The 22,052-nt window shown below is 39.6% G+C and overlaps 2 protein-coding genes across 2 annotated transcripts; one reads left to right on the forward strand and one right to left on the reverse strand.

Annotated features, from left to right (window-relative positions):
* Positions 1-365: 365 nt before the first annotated feature.
* On the reverse strand, positions 366-5,538 carry LOC137276879 (uncharacterized). Its single transcript, XM_067808527.1, has 2 exons — positions 5,309-5,538; positions 366-2,898 (listed from the first exon to the last, which is right to left on the reverse strand). Exon 2 carries the CDS (start codon positions 2,786-2,788, stop codon positions 1,397-1,399), a length of 1,392 nt encoding a protein of 463 aa, XP_067664628.1. The 5' UTR covers positions 2,789-2,898; positions 5,309-5,538; the 3' UTR covers positions 366-1,396.
* Positions 5,539-7,458: 1,920 nt separating this feature from the next.
* Positions 7,459-21,863, forward strand: LOC137276880 (calcium/calmodulin-dependent protein kinase type IV-like). Its single transcript, XM_067808528.1, has 12 exons — positions 7,459-7,650; positions 10,237-10,315; positions 11,939-12,001; positions 12,803-12,885; positions 13,834-13,906; positions 14,845-14,883; positions 16,438-16,489; positions 17,534-17,608; positions 18,009-18,084; positions 18,663-18,780; positions 19,107-19,265; positions 19,767-21,863. The coding sequence occupies exons 1-12, from the start codon at positions 7,556-7,558 to the stop codon at positions 19,938-19,940; spliced, it is 1,086 nt and encodes a 361-aa protein (XP_067664629.1). The 5' UTR covers positions 7,459-7,555; the 3' UTR covers positions 19,941-21,863.
* The last annotated feature ends 189 nt before the right edge of the window (positions 21,864-22,052 follow it).

Raw genomic sequence — 22,052 nt, forward strand, 5'->3', positions numbered from 1 at the left:
AGAGAGAGAGAGAGAGAGAGAGAGAGAGAGAGAGAGAGAGAGAGAGAGAGAGAGAGAGAGAGAGAGAGAGAGAGAGAGAGAGAGAGCTCTATTGTACATTCCATTATCCAAGTCAATTCTTACAGCAATGTAAAATCTATGCCTATTTCTCGTTACCCAAGTAAGATTTCAAAACTATAAATGGTAAGGTTCACTTGGGTATCCGAGGTTAAATATACCAGATAAACAGACGGCTTGGGCTTCCTTAGGGAAAGATAATTTAAACAATTTCGTATCCAGGGATATCTTTACCCGAAATCCAGTTCCAGCCGCTTCCCTTTAACTTCTGCTTTTAATATACATAAGGTACTCACAGTACACGGTGGCTCACTGTGTTTATACATTGCAATTCTTATGGCATATCATTTTAAGTATTTTCAACACAATAATGTTTTGTCAAAGTATTGAAGTTGGGTAGTCTGTCATGCCGATCCTGACACAGTTATATCCAATACCGGAATGTAAGCCTTGATTGCTTGCAATTTATGAAAATGAAGGAACTCTAGATCTGTTGGCTCATTTTTTCATTACATAGTCTAAGAGCTGTTTTTTTCTGTAAAATGTGTTCAGTTCAGAGTCTAGATATAAATTTAGAAGTAAGGGTGTATTTTAAGTCTATATTTGTATCCTTGAAACATAAGCGGCTCTCCCCATCTCGAACCAACAAATACAACAAATATTAGCATTCCGAATCAAAACACCAAACAAACCGAATGTCGAGAAAAGTCATATTAATTAATTAATATAATTAAAACGGTCAAATATAAAGTATCAAAATAGTAAAACACAATAACGATAGAGTGAGGAATGTAAACAAGTAATACAATGATAAATATATATTCTACATAAAGAATCACGGCCAAAAAGCCAAAACAGTCCCGTGCTTGTTCAAAATGCAGAACAATCAGTGGATCATTGAAAATGTTGATGACACCATTGCTCGCTACGAGAGTAAGCATGTCCGTCCCATCACACAGTGTGCCTGATAAAGGAAGGGTATATTGGTTGCCTGACGCTGGACCACACTTCCCCTGCCATGTCATGGCTACCATTGATAAAACCATATAATCAATATCCAGTAGCATCATGGTGCATTTTCTGATTTTTTTTCAAACTCAGTATCAAGGCAAGAACTGAATAAGTTTCAGTTACAGAGAAAATCAACATTGACCTCCGCTGTAACGGCTACCACAGAGTTTGTACACTTTACGATCATATCGCCCATTTCTTTCAGTATGCAACGTATACATAGACAAATGTCACAGTTAACACACCATTAATGTTTGATAATCTCAATTTAGAAAGGATCAGTAAGGAAGATTCCAGGAAATACCAATATCCATACGACATTAACGATCTATGGGATATTCCTCGCAGTTTCTCCATCATCGCTCAGATCATGAAACTCCTGAATAATCTCCTCACCTCTCATGGACAACATCCGATCATATTCAATAGCCAGGTCGCGAGTCAAAGGGTCAATGTGCTTTAGTTCACGTTCAAACTTTCCTCTTTCGCCCATCTGTTTTGCGATTTCTCCAAAATGTAGTGCTCTCTCCACTTGTCCCGTCTCTTGACTCAAGACGGCTTTGGCTAAATAGAAGAACATCTTTCTCCTGGAATCCATGTTCTTCCATTTCGATTCAACACGATCTAGAACGCACTGGGCGGTCTTGATGTCGTCTATCGTAGTCTTGATACCAGCAATCTTGTTCCCCATAAGCCCAATTCCTAGATAGAAACAGGCCAACTTCACATACAGCATTCTAGAACAGTCCTCTTTCACATCGTCTTCCTCTTGACTGAAGTGAACTTCAATTGCCTCCTTTATTCTTTCTATTATCTGATTTTTCATCTTCTCGGTCGGCTTTAGTTCATATTCTTTCAGCAGAAGGTTGATTTCCATATATATCACTAGACCCGTATCCCTGCATGGAACAACACGGTCGGCGTGAGTTTTGGCATATCCTAAAACTGTGAGGCCATCTTTAGCCTGTCCTTTCACGTCAAACAGCGACGCTTTACGAGCCAAGAAAATCATGCTTGAGGATGTTGGATCGGATGTATATGGAATTAAGGACGCCATTTCTTTGAAGGAGTCAGTGTCAGCCGACACATCTGAGCTAGACACCCTCATGGTTCGTGCCCGGGCGTCCAGGATGATGAACTGGACGTCTGCATCTTTCTTCCATTTTGAGCCTAATTCTGTAAGGAAAGTTTCGTGATCTGTTGAGTTTCCCTCCATACAAAGAAACTTTAAATGTTGCTGCATTTTAGTAAGAATCCTCTTCTTCTTCGTCATGGTGTTAATTCTTGCCGGACATTTGCACACTGAACAGATATTCTTATTGGATGACGTGTTATTTTCTTGGTTAGCTTCATCCTCATCTTCTTCAACATCACTGTGATGATAAGTTGGACTCCTTTTCCCCTGTGCTGCCTGCTCCCTCTCCAGCTGACATAGTACTTCCTTTATTTTGTCTGCAAGGAACGTATAACCATTGTTGACACACAGCGAGCTCATGAACACCTCCATTGAACACTTCCTTCTGACTATGGCGAGCAGGTTGCGGCACTGTGTTGCTCGGTTAGTTATCTCGAACAACTCTTCGTACTCGAGCTGCGTCAACTGTTCTTTGGAATACAGAAAGTCAATTACATAGTATTTTGGGTCGAGTCTTTCGAGAAAATCACAAGTGAGCTGTTGAAGTGCCCGCTTCTCTAGTTCATTCATGACTCTTCGTGCCATGTTGTCTGTTAAACGTCGCTAACAAAGGTATTAACCACTTTTCTGTATATCACCTAATGGTATTTGGATTTCTCCATGTTTCGCACATCGACCACTGCCTTTAGAGATGCCTGAAAAATAGAGGAGATGGGATAGTTAAAACAAAGTTAAATTACAACACAAGGCAATGTCTATATTCGGGACTTGTGAGGTTGTTTCTGTTGGTGATGCGGGGAACACTGAGTGTCTACGCTGTGATGACCTGTACATGTTTCACCTCTCCAAACCCACTGGAAGGGAGTTGTTGTTCACGAGTCAGATCCGTGTCAGATACGTCACATGTGCCACGGGATAGATGTAGATACTACTGTTCTCACCTGACTAATAGGTAGACGTGATAATTATAATGTATTTGCACGGAAGTAGGTATTGATATTTTCAGTTGATTGCATGGTGGACGTGAGACATATATATCATGTGTTTACTCGTGAAGTAGGTATTGGTATTCTCTGCTGATTATAAGGTGGACGTGAGATGTGTAATGTATTTACACGTGAAGTAGGTATTGATATTCTCAGGTGATTACAAACTGGATGCTAGATATTTAATGTACTTACACGTGAAGTAGGTATTGATATTTTCTGTTGATTGCATGGTGGACGTGAGAGATATGTGTATTCATATAATGTTTTTACTCGTGAAGTAGGCATTGGTATTGTCTGCTGATTACAAGGTGGACGTTAGATATATAATGTACTTACACGTGAAGTATGTATCGATATACTCTCCTGATTATAAGGAGGACGTGAGATATATAATGTACTTACACATGAAGTAGGTAGTGATAGACGCTGGTGATTACGAGGACGTGCCATATAGAAAGTATTTATATTGAAATACTCTGCTGATTACGAGGCAGACGTGAGATATGTAATGTACTTACACGTGAAGTAGGTATTGAAATACTCTGCTGATTACAAGTTGCACGTTAGATATATAATGTACTTACACGTGAAGTAGATATTGATATACTCTGCTGATTACATGGTGGACGTTAGATATGTAATGTACTTACACGTGAAGTGGGTATTGATATACGTTGCTGATTACAAGGTGGACGTTAGATAGATAATGTACTTACAAGTGAGATAGGTATTGAAATACTCTGCTGATTACAAGGCGGACGTGAGATATGTAATGTACTTACACGTGAAGTAGGTATTGATAGACGCTGGTGATTACAAGGAGGACGTGTCATATATAAAGTACTTACAGCTGAGGTAGGTATTGATATACTCTGCTGATTACATGGTGGACGTTAGATATATAATGTACTTACGCGTGAAGTAGGTATTGATATACTCTGCCGATTACAAGGTGGACGTTAGATAGATAATGTACTTACATGTGAAGTAGGTATTGAAATACTCTGCTGATTATAAGGTGGACGTTAGATATATAATGCATTTACATGTGAAGTATGTATCGATATACTCTGTTGATTACAAGGAGGGCGTGAGATATATAATGTACTTACATGTGAAGTAAGTATTGATATACTCTGCTGATTACGAGGCAGACGTGAGATATGTAATGTACTTACACGTGAGGTAGGTATTGATATAGTCTTCTGATTACAAGTTGGACGTTAGATATATAATGTACTTACATGTGAAGTAGGTATTGATATACTCTGCTGATTAGAAGGCGGACGTGAGATAGATACTAGTAATGTAGTTGGTATAGGTACACTTTCCATGTTACAAGGTGGGCACATGATGGAGGTATTCATAGTCTCTCCTCCTTCAGTCAACATTTGGTCTACATCACATATACGTCGGCGTCACATTTACTACAGCCATTTATAAATCCCCTGCACGCAAATCAAATCATTGATATAGACTACACATACTCCGTATATCTCACTATATCTGAATGTTGTAATGTCTGACTGGCCCGTCCACAGTACCTATGAGTCAGCTGATCGACGACTTATATATAGAACAGCTTACACGTTCCATCCCCGGAAGTAACCATGTTTACATTTACATGTGTGTATATCGATCTACTCGTAATCATCATTGCTCAAGTTGAAATCATTTCCAGGTGTATAAACTATAAATGTATATACATCCAGCATCAATGGTGATAATTATCTCTGTTGTAATTATTATCATAGTAGTGTCAACAATAATTATTATCATAATTCTACAGTTGTTCAGAAGTCAATGTCTGTGCACCACGCGTAATTCCATGTTGAGGGTGCTTCCCTTTGCCGCATCAGGATTCGTTAATCACGGGTTCTAACACAGGAATCTTTGTCACGCGAATACCTTCACCGAGATGATCTCCAAGACGAACGATACTGACAATGTGCCTCTCTGTCTTACCAAATCGAGGTTCAACTTAAATGATTAACTCAGAAACACTTATCAGTCTACAGTCTACAACGTGCCATTACACGCTGTTTTTAAACGAGTATGAGATGATACAGAAATGTTGTTACAAAGGACGTACTGAGAATAAAATGTGCCCACTTACCTTCACAGTGAAAGCGTTCCTGTTGGGCCTTCCGAGGACTGAGACAGGGTGCACATATTTATCTACTCTATTTACACTGTACATTATAGAATATACATTATTTGATAATATTGCCGTGTGTCTTTGTTCCATGTCTTGTGGGATAGAGACAGTATTGCGGCATTTTACGTCGTAGTTTGTCTCGGAATTCCCCACCGTGCCTACGAGTTGTAGGTCAACTCGATATGCACCAGTAGCCCCGAGTAAGGAGGAGTGTCTCTTGTACTTGTACGCCGTCATATGACCGGAACAATACTCCATGTTGACATGTACTCCATATGACACTGAAACCCAGCGACTGTTATATATCTAGTTCACTCACAAAACAGACCTAAATATGTAGCTTTTTCTGATGTTATTAATTGTTGTTGTTTTTTTATATCTCTATACATATTTATCAGAGTTTCCCCTTTATTTTACCAATACATTTATTGGTGTTGGTTCTAATTATTTAGTTCACAGATCCACTGAAAAAAAATAACAAAAATATAATTTCGCAGTAAATCTTTGACGATTTCCTAATCAACACATGGTTTTGTTACTCGTATGTTTTAATGATATAGTCAGGTCATTACGGGAGCCACGGAGGTCTCTGGTCCTTAATTATTTTGAAAACGGGTTCCCCAGTCGGTTGAAGGTAACCGCACTTCACTGTGCAGAGTTGATTCCGACCCGTGAAGAACCCGGGGTAGAATAGACTTTCACCAATCCATGCTTGCCAAAAAAGCCGACTATGCTTTTCGTAAGAGGCGACTAACGGAATCGAGTGGTCAGGCTCTCTGACTTGGTTGACGCATGTCATCGGTTCCCAAATGCACGGATTGATGCTGATGTTGTTGATCACTGGATTGTCTGGTCCAGACTCGAATATTTTCAGACCGCCGCCATATAGCCGGAATATTGCTGAGTGCGGCAAAAAACTAAACTCGCTCGCTCGCCGCTTCCCTTGGACAAGCGAAAAATCTATGACAATGGGTTCGAATCCGATTATGTTTGTAGGTTTGGTTGAATCTTACCTTTGCACGTGGCTTCACCAGAGTGGAAACCGTTACACAGACATTTTATCCCAGAAAGGTGTCTTTAATATCTATAAGTACCAAAGTCAGAATCAGGAACCATTCTTAATTGTAGACAATCTAAACTCTATAAATTATTCTATATATTACTTGGACTCATTTCTTCAATTTTAACCAAGATCACAAGACTCTGTCGCCTCAGAAACCAATGAAATAAAATGAAAACAAAATCTTCAATGTGATCTTAAAGTCATTTCATAGGAGATGGGGTGTTTGTCGGACCCCCTGAGCTAATCGCCATCCCACCCCTCCCATGGATCCGTCCATGGTGAAAGGCATCACACAGGCCGTCATGTAACTTTAATACTGTTCAGATGTACCCACTCACTCACTCACTGTGCAAGTGCTGTACAAGGAAATTAGGTGTTATCAAACGCTTTCTCTCGTTCAAATGCTACAAAAAGCGTCCTATACACTAGTGAAACAAACCCTTTGGTTTTGTTTAGTGTCATATTATTACTTGGCAGAGTGGAGGTGTCCATACATGCTATGATTAGCAAGTTGCGTTTGTGGTAGACGTGTGAAGACATATTGTTTACAATGAAGACATTAAATTTTCGGCCAAGCGAAATGACTTGAAATGAAAATGAATGACAGGTGACGGGGTTACTTCCACGTCTCTACTAACCTTTTACAAACATGAGCGGGGGAGGAATAGTATTCACTTAAGCTATTATTTCTTTTATGAACCATCAAACTGGTAATACAATATACAGGGGCGAATACAGATTTTGAGGAAGGGCGGGGGTGCACTCTTGAGAAAGAGGTGGGGGGGATCATACTTCATTTTCTTCAATGGTCTAATATAATATTTAAACTTTCAGGATAAAACGGGTGGTGGTGGAGTGTTTAGAGGGATTGGGGGCTGGGAGGTTGCGCACCCTTGAGCGCAACGCAAGTAATGCCAGACTTCAACGAATAATCATAAATGTACGTTCTAACACTTACCGTATAGAGTTAACATTCGAATTACCCGCCTGCGTGAAGTTGACCTATCGCAAGAGAGAAGCAGGTGCTCGCCCTCTGACCTCTGTGACGTCACGTCGCAACGTTTTGCTATGGCGGTTTAGTATAGCAACGGACGTACGTGGACAGGCAGCACATAAGCACACTTGCTTGTAAACAAATCAAGATGCCGATAGGAAAGAGAGAAGAATTTTGGGTGAATGAAAGCGTTAAGAACGAATCTTTTGACTCGTTCTATAATGTGGGCAAGGAATTGGGGAGGTAAGTAAACCAGATTGAGCTTGTATCGACCCGAGTTTGTTTGTATTGTCATTAGTTTTTTTACTGCATGTTGCAAGTGAAGATGACATATTCAGTGTCAGTATGGCATGTCAGTCACTGACGTACATATGTATGATTACAGAATCTTATCAAAAAAGCATGCCCTTGTGTATTACACACCTGTGTGCATGTAAATGTACATGGCAACGTCTACCTTTGCTATGCACTATGCCATATGCGTAGCGAAAGATTTAGTGTAACTGAGAACCATGGTCTATGTCTTTCTGTCATACAGGTATTCGGTTATTACTTGTTATTTGTTCTGTCAAGAAAGGGGCGGTGAGGTAGCCTCGTGGTTGATGCGTTCGCTTGTCATGCTGAAGGCCCGGGATTGATTCATGACCCGTACAATATGTGAAGTCGGACATTCCTGGTGCTCCCCGCCGTGATATTGTCGGAATATATTGCTAAAAGAGGCATAAACCCAAGTCACTCACTCACTCACTCTTTCAAGACTGCAGCCTTGCAGGATTCTTGCAATAGTCTGCTAATTGATTAACTAAGATTTACAGTCAGTGGAATATCAGGCCTTTCGTGTTGCTGGACTTATCAAATTTTAAATCTTGACTGTACTGGCTAGTGACCAGTTATCGCCATATTTTAGCAGTCTTTCGCGATTTCCCCAGTAGTTCGTCAGCCAAATGAAATAAAAATTTTTGTGATGATAGGTTAGCTATTCACCGATGTATCCTGCTTGTTTACAGTCGCTGATCGTGTTTTTCTATTACGCTGCCAACAGGAAGCATGGTAGTACATATTGTGCTTTCCAAACAACTAACAGGATCAGTTATTGCCACTTTTGAATAGTTCACGTTATTCACCAAATATTACATAAAATTTGTACATAAATTATTGTCTTTATAACCTTGACATACTGAGCACTTTTCATAAATGTTTTTTTATTTTGAAAATGACATTTGAAAGAGCAAACCCTACTCTCAGTTTGAATGTAGACGAATGCTGATATGAGCTGATTTTGTGGACGTTTTATTCACCTCATTGAATTGTTTCTAATCGTCAGATTGAACTGAAATTTTATTTGTGGATATGTGTTACTGAAAGAAAGCCAAAATGTAAATCACACCAGATTATTTAAGTTTTAAGCATGCAACTTAACTGATATTCTGATCTTGGACCAACAGATGTATTTTCTCTCTATAGTAACTTGTATTGGCTGTTGGTGAATTTCGCAGACAAAATACGTACCTATTCCAATAGATTGGTAGACGTTTGTAGGATGAATAAAAGGAATACAGTTGATATTATTTTTTGATAAGATTTGTATCTGTTTGATGCAGTGATTCGTTTCGCTGGCTGACAAAAACGTGGACATGTTCAAGTGGAACTGTCTTTATCTTTTATGTGAAACTTTATACAAAACCATATAGGAAAATGTTGCTTTGTCACTAGAAACACAAGTTATATGTCTGTGTAACATTTTAAGATTTTTTAAAAAGTTTCAACCCCACCCTGTCGATCATGTGACATTCCCCCAGACCCCACTATTACAATTTTAGAAAAAAACAAACTTCTATCTATTGGTTTGAATATTTGTTTATTTACCATGGAAAATGGGGTATCCAACATCTATCTGAAAATTCCTCTTGGAAAAACAATGAAATTCACACGGTCAGATCTGCGCATCCTCTCTATCGAGGAAGTGGTGATAACTGGTACACGGCGATAACTGACTGTCACAAAAATATTTAGTATTACTCAGGTAGCTGCTTCTTTATTTCAGTCTAAACTTCCAGATTTTCACTGCATTGTATGTCAACCTCACCTTACTAATTTACTCTGTTTAATGACTGAAAATCACAGATAAAGGTATTCATGATTTGCAAAAACACAATGTCCAAGTATTTTTCCCAACATTCGTTTGAGACCTTTTTATCAGTATCTCATATGTATAGAGTACTAGAAAATTTACGAAGTGATAACTTTGCATTGAACTTGAACTGTATGATTACAGTTCCATCCTATTTTGGTCATTACTGATTGTCTCATAAATGAAGGCCCACTAAATCCTCGATCATGTTTTATGCTGCTGTTAGCACCATGTCAGCAATATCATGGCGGGGTTCCCCAGATATGGCCTGCACACATTGTACCCAGGTGGGGAATCTAACCTGGAATCTGTTTTGCAGTACTTATTTGCAACTTCACAATCATTCCATCAGTTTCAATTTTCACGAAATATGGCTCACAGTTGTCCATTTTTAAAAAGCAGCACATAATATTTGCTATTAGATTCGTGAATTTGGTTTTACGCTGCTTTTAGTAATAATCGAACAAATTGAACAATATCATGGCGGGGGATACCAGATATTCGATATAAGACATGTACAAGTGCAAACATTAGTTCACTCATCATCTATACGTACATTGAGGTGCAGCAGAGAAAACATGTAGAATGTTTAAATTTACATCCTGCTCTCAAGTCATGTTACAGTTTGTTTGTTGGGGCATATACCGGTGAATTACGTGGATTCTCTGACTCTATCAATGTGCCATGCATTTTTCCAGGGGTGCTACATCATTTGTACACAAGTGTGAACACAAGGGTACTGGTGTTCCATGGGCTGCCAAAATAATCAAAAAACAGGTAAGCATTAAAGACCTTGTGGCATTGTCCATGGATTTATCTTGGATTATAAACTAAATCTGTCAATAAAATTAGGTGTTTATATGGCATCTCCAGATTCCTGCTGAAGTATGCTCTTTTGAGGATAATGGTTGTGAGATGAGACTGAAAGCTGTTGATGTAATCAGTTATGTTTTGTCTGAATGTTGGTCCCTTACCACATTTAGATATGTCTTCAGGTTCCACATTGTTAACAGCAAGGCATTGCTGAAACAGCACCCTATTCTACCCTGACACTCTTTGCTGTCCACAAAAAACACATTGCTGTATAACGTGACATAAATAGCTGTATAACATGAAACACATTGTTGTATAACATGACTCACGTTGCTGCATTGCTGTATACCATGACTCACATTGCTGTATAACATGACTCACATTGCTGTATAACATGACTGACTTTGCTGTATAACATCACTCACATTGCTGTATAATGTGACACAAATTGCTGTATAACATGACTCACATTGCTGTATAACATGACTGACTTTGCTGTATAACATGACTCATATTGCTGTATAATGTGACACAAATTGCTGTATAACATGACTCGCGTTGCTGCATTGCTATATACCATGACTCACATTGCTGTATTCCATGACTCACATTGCTGTATAACATGACTCACATTGCTGTATAACATGACTCACATTGCTGTATAATGTGACACAAATTGCTGTATAACATGACTAATGTTGCTGTGTAACATAACTTGATTCACATTGCTCTGTAACATGAAACACATTGTTTTATAACATGACTCACGTTGCTGCATTGCTGTATACCATGACTCGCATTGCTGTATAACATGACTCACATTGTTGTATAACATGACTGACTTTGCTGTATAACATGACTCACATTGCTGTATAATGTGACACAAATTGCTGTATAACATGACTAATGTTGCAGCATTGCTGTATACCATGACTCACATTGCTGTATAACATGACACATTTTGTTGTATAACATGACTCAAATTGCTGTATAACATGACTCATGTTGCTGCATTGCTGTATAACATGACTAGCGTTGCTGCATTGCTGTATACCATGACTCACATTGCTGTATACCATGACTCACATTGTTGTATAACATGACTCACGTTGAAGCATTGCTGTAAACCATGAAACCCATTGCTGTATAACATGATACACATTGTTGTATAACATGACTCACTTTGTTGTATAACATGACTCACATTGCTGTATAACATGCACACATTGCTACCCAGCATGACCCACAATGCTGTATGACATAAGTCACAATTGTGTATAGCATGACTCACATCACCATTCAGTATGACACACAATGCTGCATAACATGACTCAAATTGTGTATAGCATGAATCACATTGCTATCCAACATAACTCACAAAGCTGTATAACATGACTCACATTACGATGCAACTTGTCTCGGTAATTTGTGTAGTGGGCTGGTGAAAAGCATTGCTACCAACATTCTTTCACCTGATGTCTTGTTATGACATTCGGTACTGATTAAACATGTTAGACTTGTGGTTTCCAGTGTTGGCACAAACAGATATGTTGTGTCCTTTAAGTTAATACTGTATTTGTTTTGCAGGTTGAAAAAAAAGTTGTGCGCACAGAGATAGGAATCCTGTTGAAGTTAAATCATCCCAATATTGTAAGTAAAGTGGACATGGGTGACAAGTATGAAAGATGACACGCACCTCCAGACATCATCCCATCAGATTTAGCCTCATAGCTGTCTCAACTCAGATGCTGATATCTACGGAATAGTACTTTTTCTCAGTCCTTATCTTAAGGCATTCTAAATTTTACAAATTGACAACTGTAGGTTCCAAAACAAGGAATTACAGGTACTTAGAGCAACAAAGAAATTGGTCATATTCTGTCTCCTACTAACACTGCAAAAAAGAAATCATGCCTTGAGTGTGGATGAGAAATTTTAATGGAGATCATTCAATAAAGACAACCAACTCTGATCAAGATTTTAAGATTGGATGTGTAGGACTGAAGCAGTATTTTCACAGGCTTGGGTCATGCATGTAAACAAACTCTGACTCCTATTTTGACAAAATTATGAGTATTTTTCACCGACTGACCATTTATGTGAATATCTGAACTATCCATCCGGTAACCACTATATTTCCTTAAGGACTGATATTATGGATAAAGGTGAAATCAGTGATAAATCGATAGATCACAGTTAAACACCGTCTAAATGATAAGATGCATAAATCTGAATACCAGCTGTTGTATCAGGTAGAGACAGAGCCAATAGATTATTTTACATGATGGTCCTGCTTGCTGAGTTGCTTGAGAAATTTAAGATGAGTTTGAATAGGTATGTGCTTGATAGTTATGGCAGTGAAACCTGTTTTCACTCTGACTGAATGGTTTGTTTTACTGAAACTACCATTCCCTGCATGATACTGTAGAACTGTATGTGTTGTTTGTGCAGATTAGACTGAAAGAGATCTATGAGACACCCAGAGAGATTACACTAGTGCTGGAGCTGGTGACTGGAGGGGAGCTGTTTGACAGGTAATCCAACTCACCTGGTAGGTAGCTGTTGTCTGACCATCACCTTCAGGATTGATGTAAGTCCATGCAAGATGTTAGTTAGATCCATGTTAGGAAAACCCATAACCTGTGATAGACTTAAGTAAGTCCCTGGCTGAATGTGAGTACTGTACTGAATCCACATGTAGATCTGAGTGAATCTTTGGCTTGGTCTGAGTGAATCCCCATATAGAATGGAGTAAATCGCTGGCTTGGCCAGAGTGAATCCCAATCTAGACCTGAGTGAATCTTTGGCTTGGCCTGAATAAATCCCCATCTGGACCTGAGATGAATCTCTAGCTTGGCCTGAGTGAATCCCCACCCAGATCTGAGATGAATCTGTGGGTGAATTCTCACTTGAACCCGAGTGAATCTCGTTCTACCAGGCCTGGGTGAATTCTCACTTGGACACGAGTGAATCTTGGTCTGCCAGGCCTTGATGAATCCTTACCTTGACCCTAGTGAATCTCGCGCTACCAGGCCTGGGTGAAATCTCACCTGGACCTAAGTGAACCATGGGCTACAGGGCCTGGGTGAATCTCCGACTTCTGGGCCTGGGTGAAATCTCACCTGGACCTAAGTGAACCATGGGCTACAGGGCCTGGGTGAATCTCCGGCTACTGGGCCTGGGTGAAATCTCACCTGGACCTGAGTGAACCATGGGCTACCGGGCCGAGATGAATCCTCCTCTTGACCCTAGTGAATCATCTGCTCCACATCAGTGAATTGTCTTACACATTGAGTACATCACATGCTAGATGCTAGTTTTACACTCTAAACACAAGGATGTTTGGATAATTTTATGATTGTTTATTTGCAAAACATATTGATACCATGTTCATCTATCATTTTACACTGCACGTAATTGTCTTTCTTTCAGAAGTAAAGATATAATTTTGTGAGAAAATGATTGATATTACAATGTTTCAGAATTGTGGCCCGAGGCTTCTACAGTGAGAAGGAAGCAGCTAAGGCAGTAAAGGACATGTTGACTGCTGTTGCTGTAAGTTAGTGTAATGCGTGTCATCACTAGGGAAAACCATGGATTAATATATTAAGTGTATGAGAAAACACGCCTCTGAAGTTTTGGCAGACATTGTAAAACTGGAGGGGGAGGGATTTCCCAACCCCGATTGTTTTACATTGTCTACCAAAACTGAGGAGAAGTGTTTTCTCTAACTTACATACTGTCAGTGATGGCTAATTGCAATGTAGATGATTATTTAATGAAGCTATGTAGCAATAACTGAAGTGCGTGTAAAATCAATTTAATCACAGTGACTCTAAGTAAATAATTTTACCCCACCACCTTCGTTGGCCCGGTGGCCGTGCAGTAGAGCGTCTGCCTACAGGTGAGAGAATAGTGGTTCCAATCCAGCTTTGGAACACCTTTGTATTGCAAATATAATCTTGAATGATATTTTTCAACTGATTTCAAACACTCATGTATCATTTGAATGTTGATGTTCATATAAAGTTAGGAGAAGTAAACCCTGAGAAGCGGTCTTACTAACGTAAAGTAAAAGCTGGCAAGCGGTCTTAGTAACGAAAAGTAAAACCTGTCCCTCCAAAACAAAAACCTCAAATGCGGTTTTTTGCTGAAAACAAGAGATGACCTAATATATAGTGAGAAGTACACTTTAGGTTTATATATGCAGAATCTATGCTGTTTCCACTGTTTGCCCTGTGGCAAAATTTTGAACCTGATTGTTTTTGTGTCTTCTGTTTACTGAACTAATATGACATGGAGAAAAGTAAATTTATGCAAGCATACTATATGTTTGTATGAGTGATATTCTGACAGCCCTAAGTAATATGACTCCTGGCCTGGTCATTTAGTAGAGGGATGGTGTGAAACATGATATACTGATAAAGGTGGGTAGGGGGGCATGAAAACAGTAGCTTCAGTATTTTCTCACTAATGTCTCCTTTCTCTTTCAGTACTTGCATGAAAATGATGTGGTTCACCGAGACTTGAAGGTTAGTCAGAGTGGTTTGATTACCTATGATCTGTTAATCTACTATGTGAAAGGGCCAGTTCGAGGATAGATGGCAGTACGTCCTGAAGAGAAATATGAAAGGGACAGTAGGAGGGTATGGAGCCTCCCTGTGGGATATCTGGATATCTGGAAGGGACAGTGGGAGGGTATAGAGCCTCCTTGTGAGATATGTGGAAGAGACAGTGGGAGGGTAAAGAGCCTCCCTAAGGGATATGTGGAAGGGACAATTGGAGGGTATGGAGCCTCCCAGTGGGATATGTGGAAGGGGACAGTTGGAGGGTATAGAGCCTCCCTGTGGGATGTGTGGAAGGGACAGTTGGAGGGTATTATGAGGAAGGGGACAGTTGGAGAGTAAAGAGCCTCCCTGTGGGATATGTGGAAGGGACAGTGTGAGGGTATAGAACCTCCCTGTGGGATATGAGGAAGGACAGTGTGAGGGTATAGAGCCTTCCTGCGGGATATGTGGAAGGGAACAGTTGGAGGGTATAGAGCCTTCCTGCGGGATATGTGGAAGGGGACAGTTGGAGGGTAGAGACTTCCTGTGGGTTATGTGTAGGAGAAACCATGACTACCTGGGTTTACAAGAGATTGTGAACCCTGTGAGGTGGGATATCCCAACTCTCAAGGTTCACAATCTCTTGTAAACCCAAGTAGGAGTGATTTCTCCAACTTGTTTTAAAATAATTTATAACGATTGATATCACTGGCCTCTGGTGCCTTTTAATAGATATCCATTGGTACAGAGTATGCTGTGTGTTGTGACATCACATGGCCTTCATTCCATATTGCACATGCTCTGCCTGCAGTACCTCTAGTGAGGAACACACGATTCATGTACTGACAAACGATCTCATTTTTCACAGTGATCCTTCTTAGCCTAGTGGATAAAAACGTCAAAGGTTTGAAAGCCGGTGTCACCACAATATATTGGAAGTTTCCAATAATGTGCTATTTTATGATCAGTTATAGTAAGACCTTGGTTCAGAAATTGTCAAAGTCACATCCCAGGGATTCCAATACATGTACCAAGAATTCACAAATCACATCCTGGGGATTCACAAATCACTTCCTGGGGATACACAAATCACATCCTGGGGATTCACAAATCACACCCTGGGTACTTAAAATACACATCCCTGATTATATAGTGTAACCATATGATATGACTTGAAAAGACTGTCTGAGACGACCATTATAGGTTGATAAGTGGAAGGTGTTGTGGGAGGGTGTAGAGATCCTTTCAAGGAAAATATGGAAGGGACTGTGGGAAAGGTGATGAACCTCCCCTGGCCTTATCAAGACTTACAATAAAATTATTGCTCAAGGCTCATTCAGTAATTACAAATGTCAAATTGAAAGGTCCATTCAGCTATTATGATATGTTTTTGTACACAAAGTGACAATTTTCTGAGGCACTGTATAGGTTTCTGCAAGTAATGGTTTATAAAGTGTGGTAGCTTGTCAAATGTGACGTGTGAAGATCTTCATTAGTCTGTGAATGTACCTTTTGTGACAGTCATGTTTATATTTTCAGCCAGAAAACATGTTGTATGAAAATTTGGAACCTGAATCGAAGCTGAAAATTGGCAAGTTTCAACATTTTCTTGTGTGTATCATAGTAAACATGCCCAAAGCGTTGGTACAGTGGGTTCCTCGATACACATGTGCAGATTCATTTAGAAGATTGTGCTCCTGAAGCCTTAGTCCTAGTATTTCAACTGGAACCAGGTATTTCAGCTAAAGTTAGAACATGTTGGATTTCAACATCTATCTCTATTCTACCATGGGAAATTTGATTTTTTGAAAATCATACCCCATTTTTATGTGCAGGTGTTGAAGTAATTTATTTCTCAACAGACTAAATTAGTTAACAATGATCGTGTCTAATAAACTGTGGTCACCTAGTTGATGTGTATTGCAACATGTGACAAGCATATTTGAAAATGTTGAACTATTGAATAATACATATACAGTTCTGATACACAGTCCAGGGGTTCAAATTTATATTTAAAAACAAGAAAGTAACTCGTTCTGACTAATTTTCCATCTGCCCTGATTTTAGGACACAATGTTTGATGTTAGTATTTACCAGACTATTAATCGAGGAGTGATAAATTTCAAAGAACGATAGCTCTAAATTACTATTGTTGTGAAATGTAATAGCTACATTATGAGAAAACTGTAGGCTGTCAAGTCCTTAGTCCTTAATATGGATACAGTTGGCTGTTACGTCATTAGCCCAGAGCGTGGATACACTAGGTAGTTATGTCATTAGCCCAGAGTGTGGATACACTAGGTAGTTATGTCATTAGCCCAGAGTGTGGATATTAGTCCAGAGTGTTGTTACAGCTGGCTATTATGTCATTAGTCCTGAGTGTGGATACAGAAGGCCGTTATGTCATTAGTCCTGAATGTGGATGCAGTAGGCTATTATGTCATTAGTCCAGAGTGTGGAGACAGTAGGCTGCTCTGTCATTAGTGTTAAACAGTAGGTTCTCTCCTTGTTACTGGTAAGCATATTTAGAGCAAATAATGATCGTGAAAGTTAGAAAACATTCTAGAAAATAAATGAAGACTCATTCTCTGAAGCTTCGTTGCATATCATAAAAATGTTATATATTTTATTTCAGCTGATTTTGGGCTGTCAAAAATAATAGGACAAAAAGTTACAATGACAACAGTTTGTGGCACACCTGGATATTGTGGTAAGATTTGTTATGTTCATACTGTACTGGCACACACTGATATTGTGGTAAGGTTTGTTATGTTCATACTGTACTGGCACACACTGAGTTTGTGGTAATATTTGTTATGTTCATACTGTACTGGCACACACTGACATTGTGGTAAGGTTTGTTGTGTTCATACTGTACTGGCACACACTGAGATTGTGGTAAGGTTTGTTATGTTCATACTGTACTGGCACACACTGACATTGTGGTAAGGTTTGTTATTTTCATACTGTACTGGCACACACTGACATTGTGGTAAGGTTTGTTATGTTCATACTGTTCTGGCACACACTATTGCCACTGTGTACCAACAGCAAGTTGCAAGAAACTACAAGAATATTTACATATTTGCAGATGTTTCTATATGTTCCAGCTCCAGAAGTTCTAAGTGGAAAGAAGTACACCAAAGCTATTGACATGTGGAGTATTGGAGTCATCACATATATACTGTAAGTCCTATGTTGCAACATTTGACATGCTCATCAGGCAAAATGTTAGTAAGGAGTCTCATGGTAGTGTACTTCAACATGAAGAAACTGCTGTTACTCTTGTCACATATTGTAATCTTGGCACATACATGCCATAACGTAAGTTTCATCCATACTGTAAGTCTTGTGTCACCAATGTTGAAAGTCTTGTCTCACCCTTACTATAAGCCTTGCCTCACCCATACTGTAAGTCTTGTCTCACCCATACTGTAAGTCTTGTCTCACCCATACTGTAAGTCTTGTCATACCCATACTGTAAGTCTTGTCTCACCCATACTGTAAGTCTTGTCTCACCCATACTGTAAGTCTTGTCTCACCCTTACTATAAGCCTTGCCTCACCCATACTGTAAGTCTTGTCTCACCCATACTGTAAGTCTTGTCATACCCATATTGTAAGATGTTATAATGGTTAACAAGATGTTTTCCAAATAACAGCGTTTGTAAGATGCTAATGCCACACCCTTTTCTTCATCCTCTTATGATGATCATGGTGAGGAGTGCCTCTCTGACTAATGCTGTCTTTGCTGTCCCACCTCAGTTTGTGTGGCTATGAGCCATTCAGCGCTGAGACTGACCGTGAGATGTACAAGCGTATTATTAAAGCGGATTACAAGTTCGACTCTCCCTGGTGGGACGACGTGTCAGAGAACGCTAAGGTAAACCTGTCTTACTCTGGACTAATCATCCACTCACCACTCATGGAGTCTTCATTAATGATGCCGAGTTTATATTATATTGCCCTAAATCATTCACATTCAGGCATAATACTTGTTCGTTATTAAGTACTTGCCTTCAATGTTTATGACAGTCAAGCTGAAACAGTTAGGTTTTCAAAATTTTCATTGCATGGCAATAAAATGTACTTTATACTCTCACCCACCTGAAGTAGAAATACATAATGAAAGATTATCTGGACACATGGTGCACTGAATTTATCCTAGGAGTTGTGATTATGAAAATCTGACATGTTCATTTATTGTAGAATCTTGTAGAAAGTATGCTGACCTTAGACCCCAAGAAGCGAGTGACTGCTGCGGATGCTCTTAGACATCCATGGGTGATGGGCAAGGCCAATCGCATCAACCACATGGAGTCCACCTACGACAACATCAAGGAGTTCAATGCCAGGAGGAAACTCAAGGTATTGCTTTTGTGTCCCCCATGTCTGTAGACCATGTGTCCTCTGTGTATCTGTAGACTGTGTCCTGTGTGTATCTGTACACCATGTACCCTGTGTGTATCTGTAGACTATGTGCCCTGTGTGTATCTGTAGACCATGTGCCCTGTGTGTATCTGTAGACCATGTGCCCTCTGTGTATCTGTAGACCATGTGCCATGTGTGTATCTGAAGACTATTTGTCTTGAGGGTATCTGTAGACATTGTCCTGTGTGTATCTGTAGACTGTGTCCTGTGTGTATCTGTAGACTCTGTGTCCTGTGTGTATCTGTAGACCATGTGCCCTCTGTGTATCTGTAGACTCTGTGTCCTGTGTGTATCTGTAGCCTGTGTCCTGTGTGTATCTGTAGACTGTGTCTCCTATGTGTATCCATGGACTATGTGTCTTTCTTGTCTGGTGGCCATTTAAAAGGCATGTATTAGCTTCAGATTCATCCTTTAATGCTGATGTTATGATTATTTCAGACTGCAACAGAAGCTGTCGTGGCTGTTGCCAGGGCAACCAGAAATATCCAGAATATATTTGATGGTCCAGGCTTAGCCGCCCATCTTCCCGGAACATTCCCAGTTATGGAACAGGCTGCTGGACAATATGAACAAGTCAGTGGACAAACTGAGCTCACAGCTGCTGCAAGCTAAATCCCTGATTGGGTATTAGTTGACCAATCACAAGACAGTCACATTGATTGGCTGCTAACTAGCCAGCTACAAAACAACTGTATGGATTGTATCTTCAAGTTTTTTGTGACCAATGGACATTGAGTATCTGTGATATTATGAAAAACAATCTTAGATGAAAAAGTGATTTACAACACATGGTACTGAAGGAGATTATATTAAATACACTCTGACACCCACTAATACTGCTGCTAACTTATACTACTGAGAAGCTACAAGGAGAAGCTAGTTTCTGATGCTGGACTATTTGTTGGTAACTACTTCACACATTCAGGTGTACATGGTTGACCAACTTCACATACAGAAATGTGTACTGAAAAGCATTGTTTTAGATTTGTTCCTTTATTTGTATTGTTTTATGCAAGAAATCTTTCAGAAGGCAGTGCCAGTTTACTGATGTCTGCTGTTGATTTGTCAGTGCTATTAGTATGTCAGGATTTTGTCCTGGTATACCGTTTAAAGAAATCATGCACAGTTGTATTGAAAAAATATTTACTAGTAGTGAACCATAATGGTATTCAGCTGCCTTTATAAGTAATGGTCTTTCTAGACATATTCTATTTTTGAATCACTGCATTGATATGTTATCTTTGTGTGATAATAAGAATACTTTTATATGAAAGTAGTTCATTCATATTGAGTAGTACAAAATTATTGTACATAGTGGTATCTGTATGTTTGGGCAAACAAAATAATCCAAGAATTTGTAGCGTTTTTGCAAATTTTCTGATTTGCGTGAGCTCAATGTAGCAGCTGTTTGTTTGATGTGGCACCTGTCACAGGGTTACCATGTCTGACAACCTTGTGGCTAACTGTGTGGTGTGGCACCTGTCATAGGGCTTCCATGCCTGACAACCTTGTGGGTGGCTGTTTGGTGTGGCACCTGTCACAGGGCTACCATGCCTGACAACCTTGTGGGTGGCTGTTTGATGTGGCACCTGTCACAGGGTTACCATGCCTGACAACCTTGTGGGTGGCTGTTTGGTGTGGCACCTGTCACAGGGCTACCATGCCTGACAACCTTGTGGGTTTCTGTTTGGTGTGACACCTGTCACAAGGCTACCATGCTTGACAACCTTGTGGGTGGCTGTTTGGTGTGACACCTGCCACAGGGCTACATTGCTTGATAAACCTACTCCAGTAGTCATACTATAAGCTACACAAACCTATTTGCATGATGTTCCATCTAAGGTACTTCACAAATTAAACTTAAGACTTCTTCAAACTTAAACCAGAATTTTTCAGGATGAGGTAGGATTATTTGTTTTCTCCTACCTTACATGTCTTCACCTCAAGAGCATTATGGCATAACGCACTGGTATTTGACCCTGTGTGGTCACATGACTAATCCTGGCATTTCTATTACACTGCTTCCCTGTTCCTGTTTCCTTATAATGTATCCTGATGTTATCATGATGTTATCCTAATGCAAATAGCCTTATGGATATTTTGAAAGTATTTATTTCACATGCCAGTTGTAGGTTTATGTCAGTTTGGAGACTGACAGATATTCCAGGTCATTGATATGTGTGTATGCTGTAAAATGGGGTCAGGTTTGCTTACTAGGTTGATGCAAATCATTCTATCCAATTTGTATAGATGGATGCACATGATGTTAATCACTGGATTGTCAGGTCAAGACCTGGCCATCATTATATTGCGGAATATGGCTGTGTGAAGCAGAAAACATCAAACAAACACCACTCTTAGAATTTATTGTAGAATCACTGCGGTTTGAGTACCATTGAAAGGTACCCATGGCAACCATTCCACACATTATGTGTCCAGATGGTCTGTGTGTTTGGGATTGGATCATTGTTATGTTGCTGGATGTAGGAACATGTGATTTATATGTTTTTTTGTGATATAAATATTTCTACCACAGAATGATAGTTGTTACATTTTTAGGAGCAGTACATGAGTACAGCTGACTCATTTTTAAGCATTTTGTGTTTGTTGTCAGTGTTGGCAGGGAAGACATGCATGTTGAATGTGAGCTGGACACCCAGACTATCATTTGAAAAGTTCTCTGATACATGCAGTGGTAACGCAAACCTGGTGAATGTGACGATA

Source organism: Haliotis asinina, chromosome 3 (genome assembly GCF_037392515.1).
Source record: "Haliotis asinina isolate JCU_RB_2024 chromosome 3, JCU_Hal_asi_v2, whole genome shotgun sequence".
Taxonomy (NCBI): Eukaryota; Metazoa; Mollusca; class Gastropoda; order Lepetellida; family Haliotidae; genus Haliotis; species Haliotis asinina.

Bases quoted from the DNA above. Each gene is read 5' to 3' on its own strand.
- LOC137276880 (XM_067808528.1), top strand. From the start codon at position 7,556: ATGCCGATAGGAAAGAGAGAAGAATTTTGGGTGAATGAAAGCGTTAAG. The intron at 12,002-12,802 runs GTAAGTAAAGTG...TTGTTTGTGCAG, and splicing joins AGTTAAATCATCCCAATATT to ATTAGACTGAAAGAGATCTA. The intron at 18,781-19,106 runs GTAAACCTGTCT...CATTTATTGTAG, and splicing joins ACGTGTCAGAGAACGCTAAG to AATCTTGTAGAAAGTATGCT.
- LOC137276879 (XM_067808527.1), bottom strand. From the start codon at position 2,788: ATGGCACGAAGAGTCATGAATGAACTAGAGAAGCGGGCACTTCAACAG.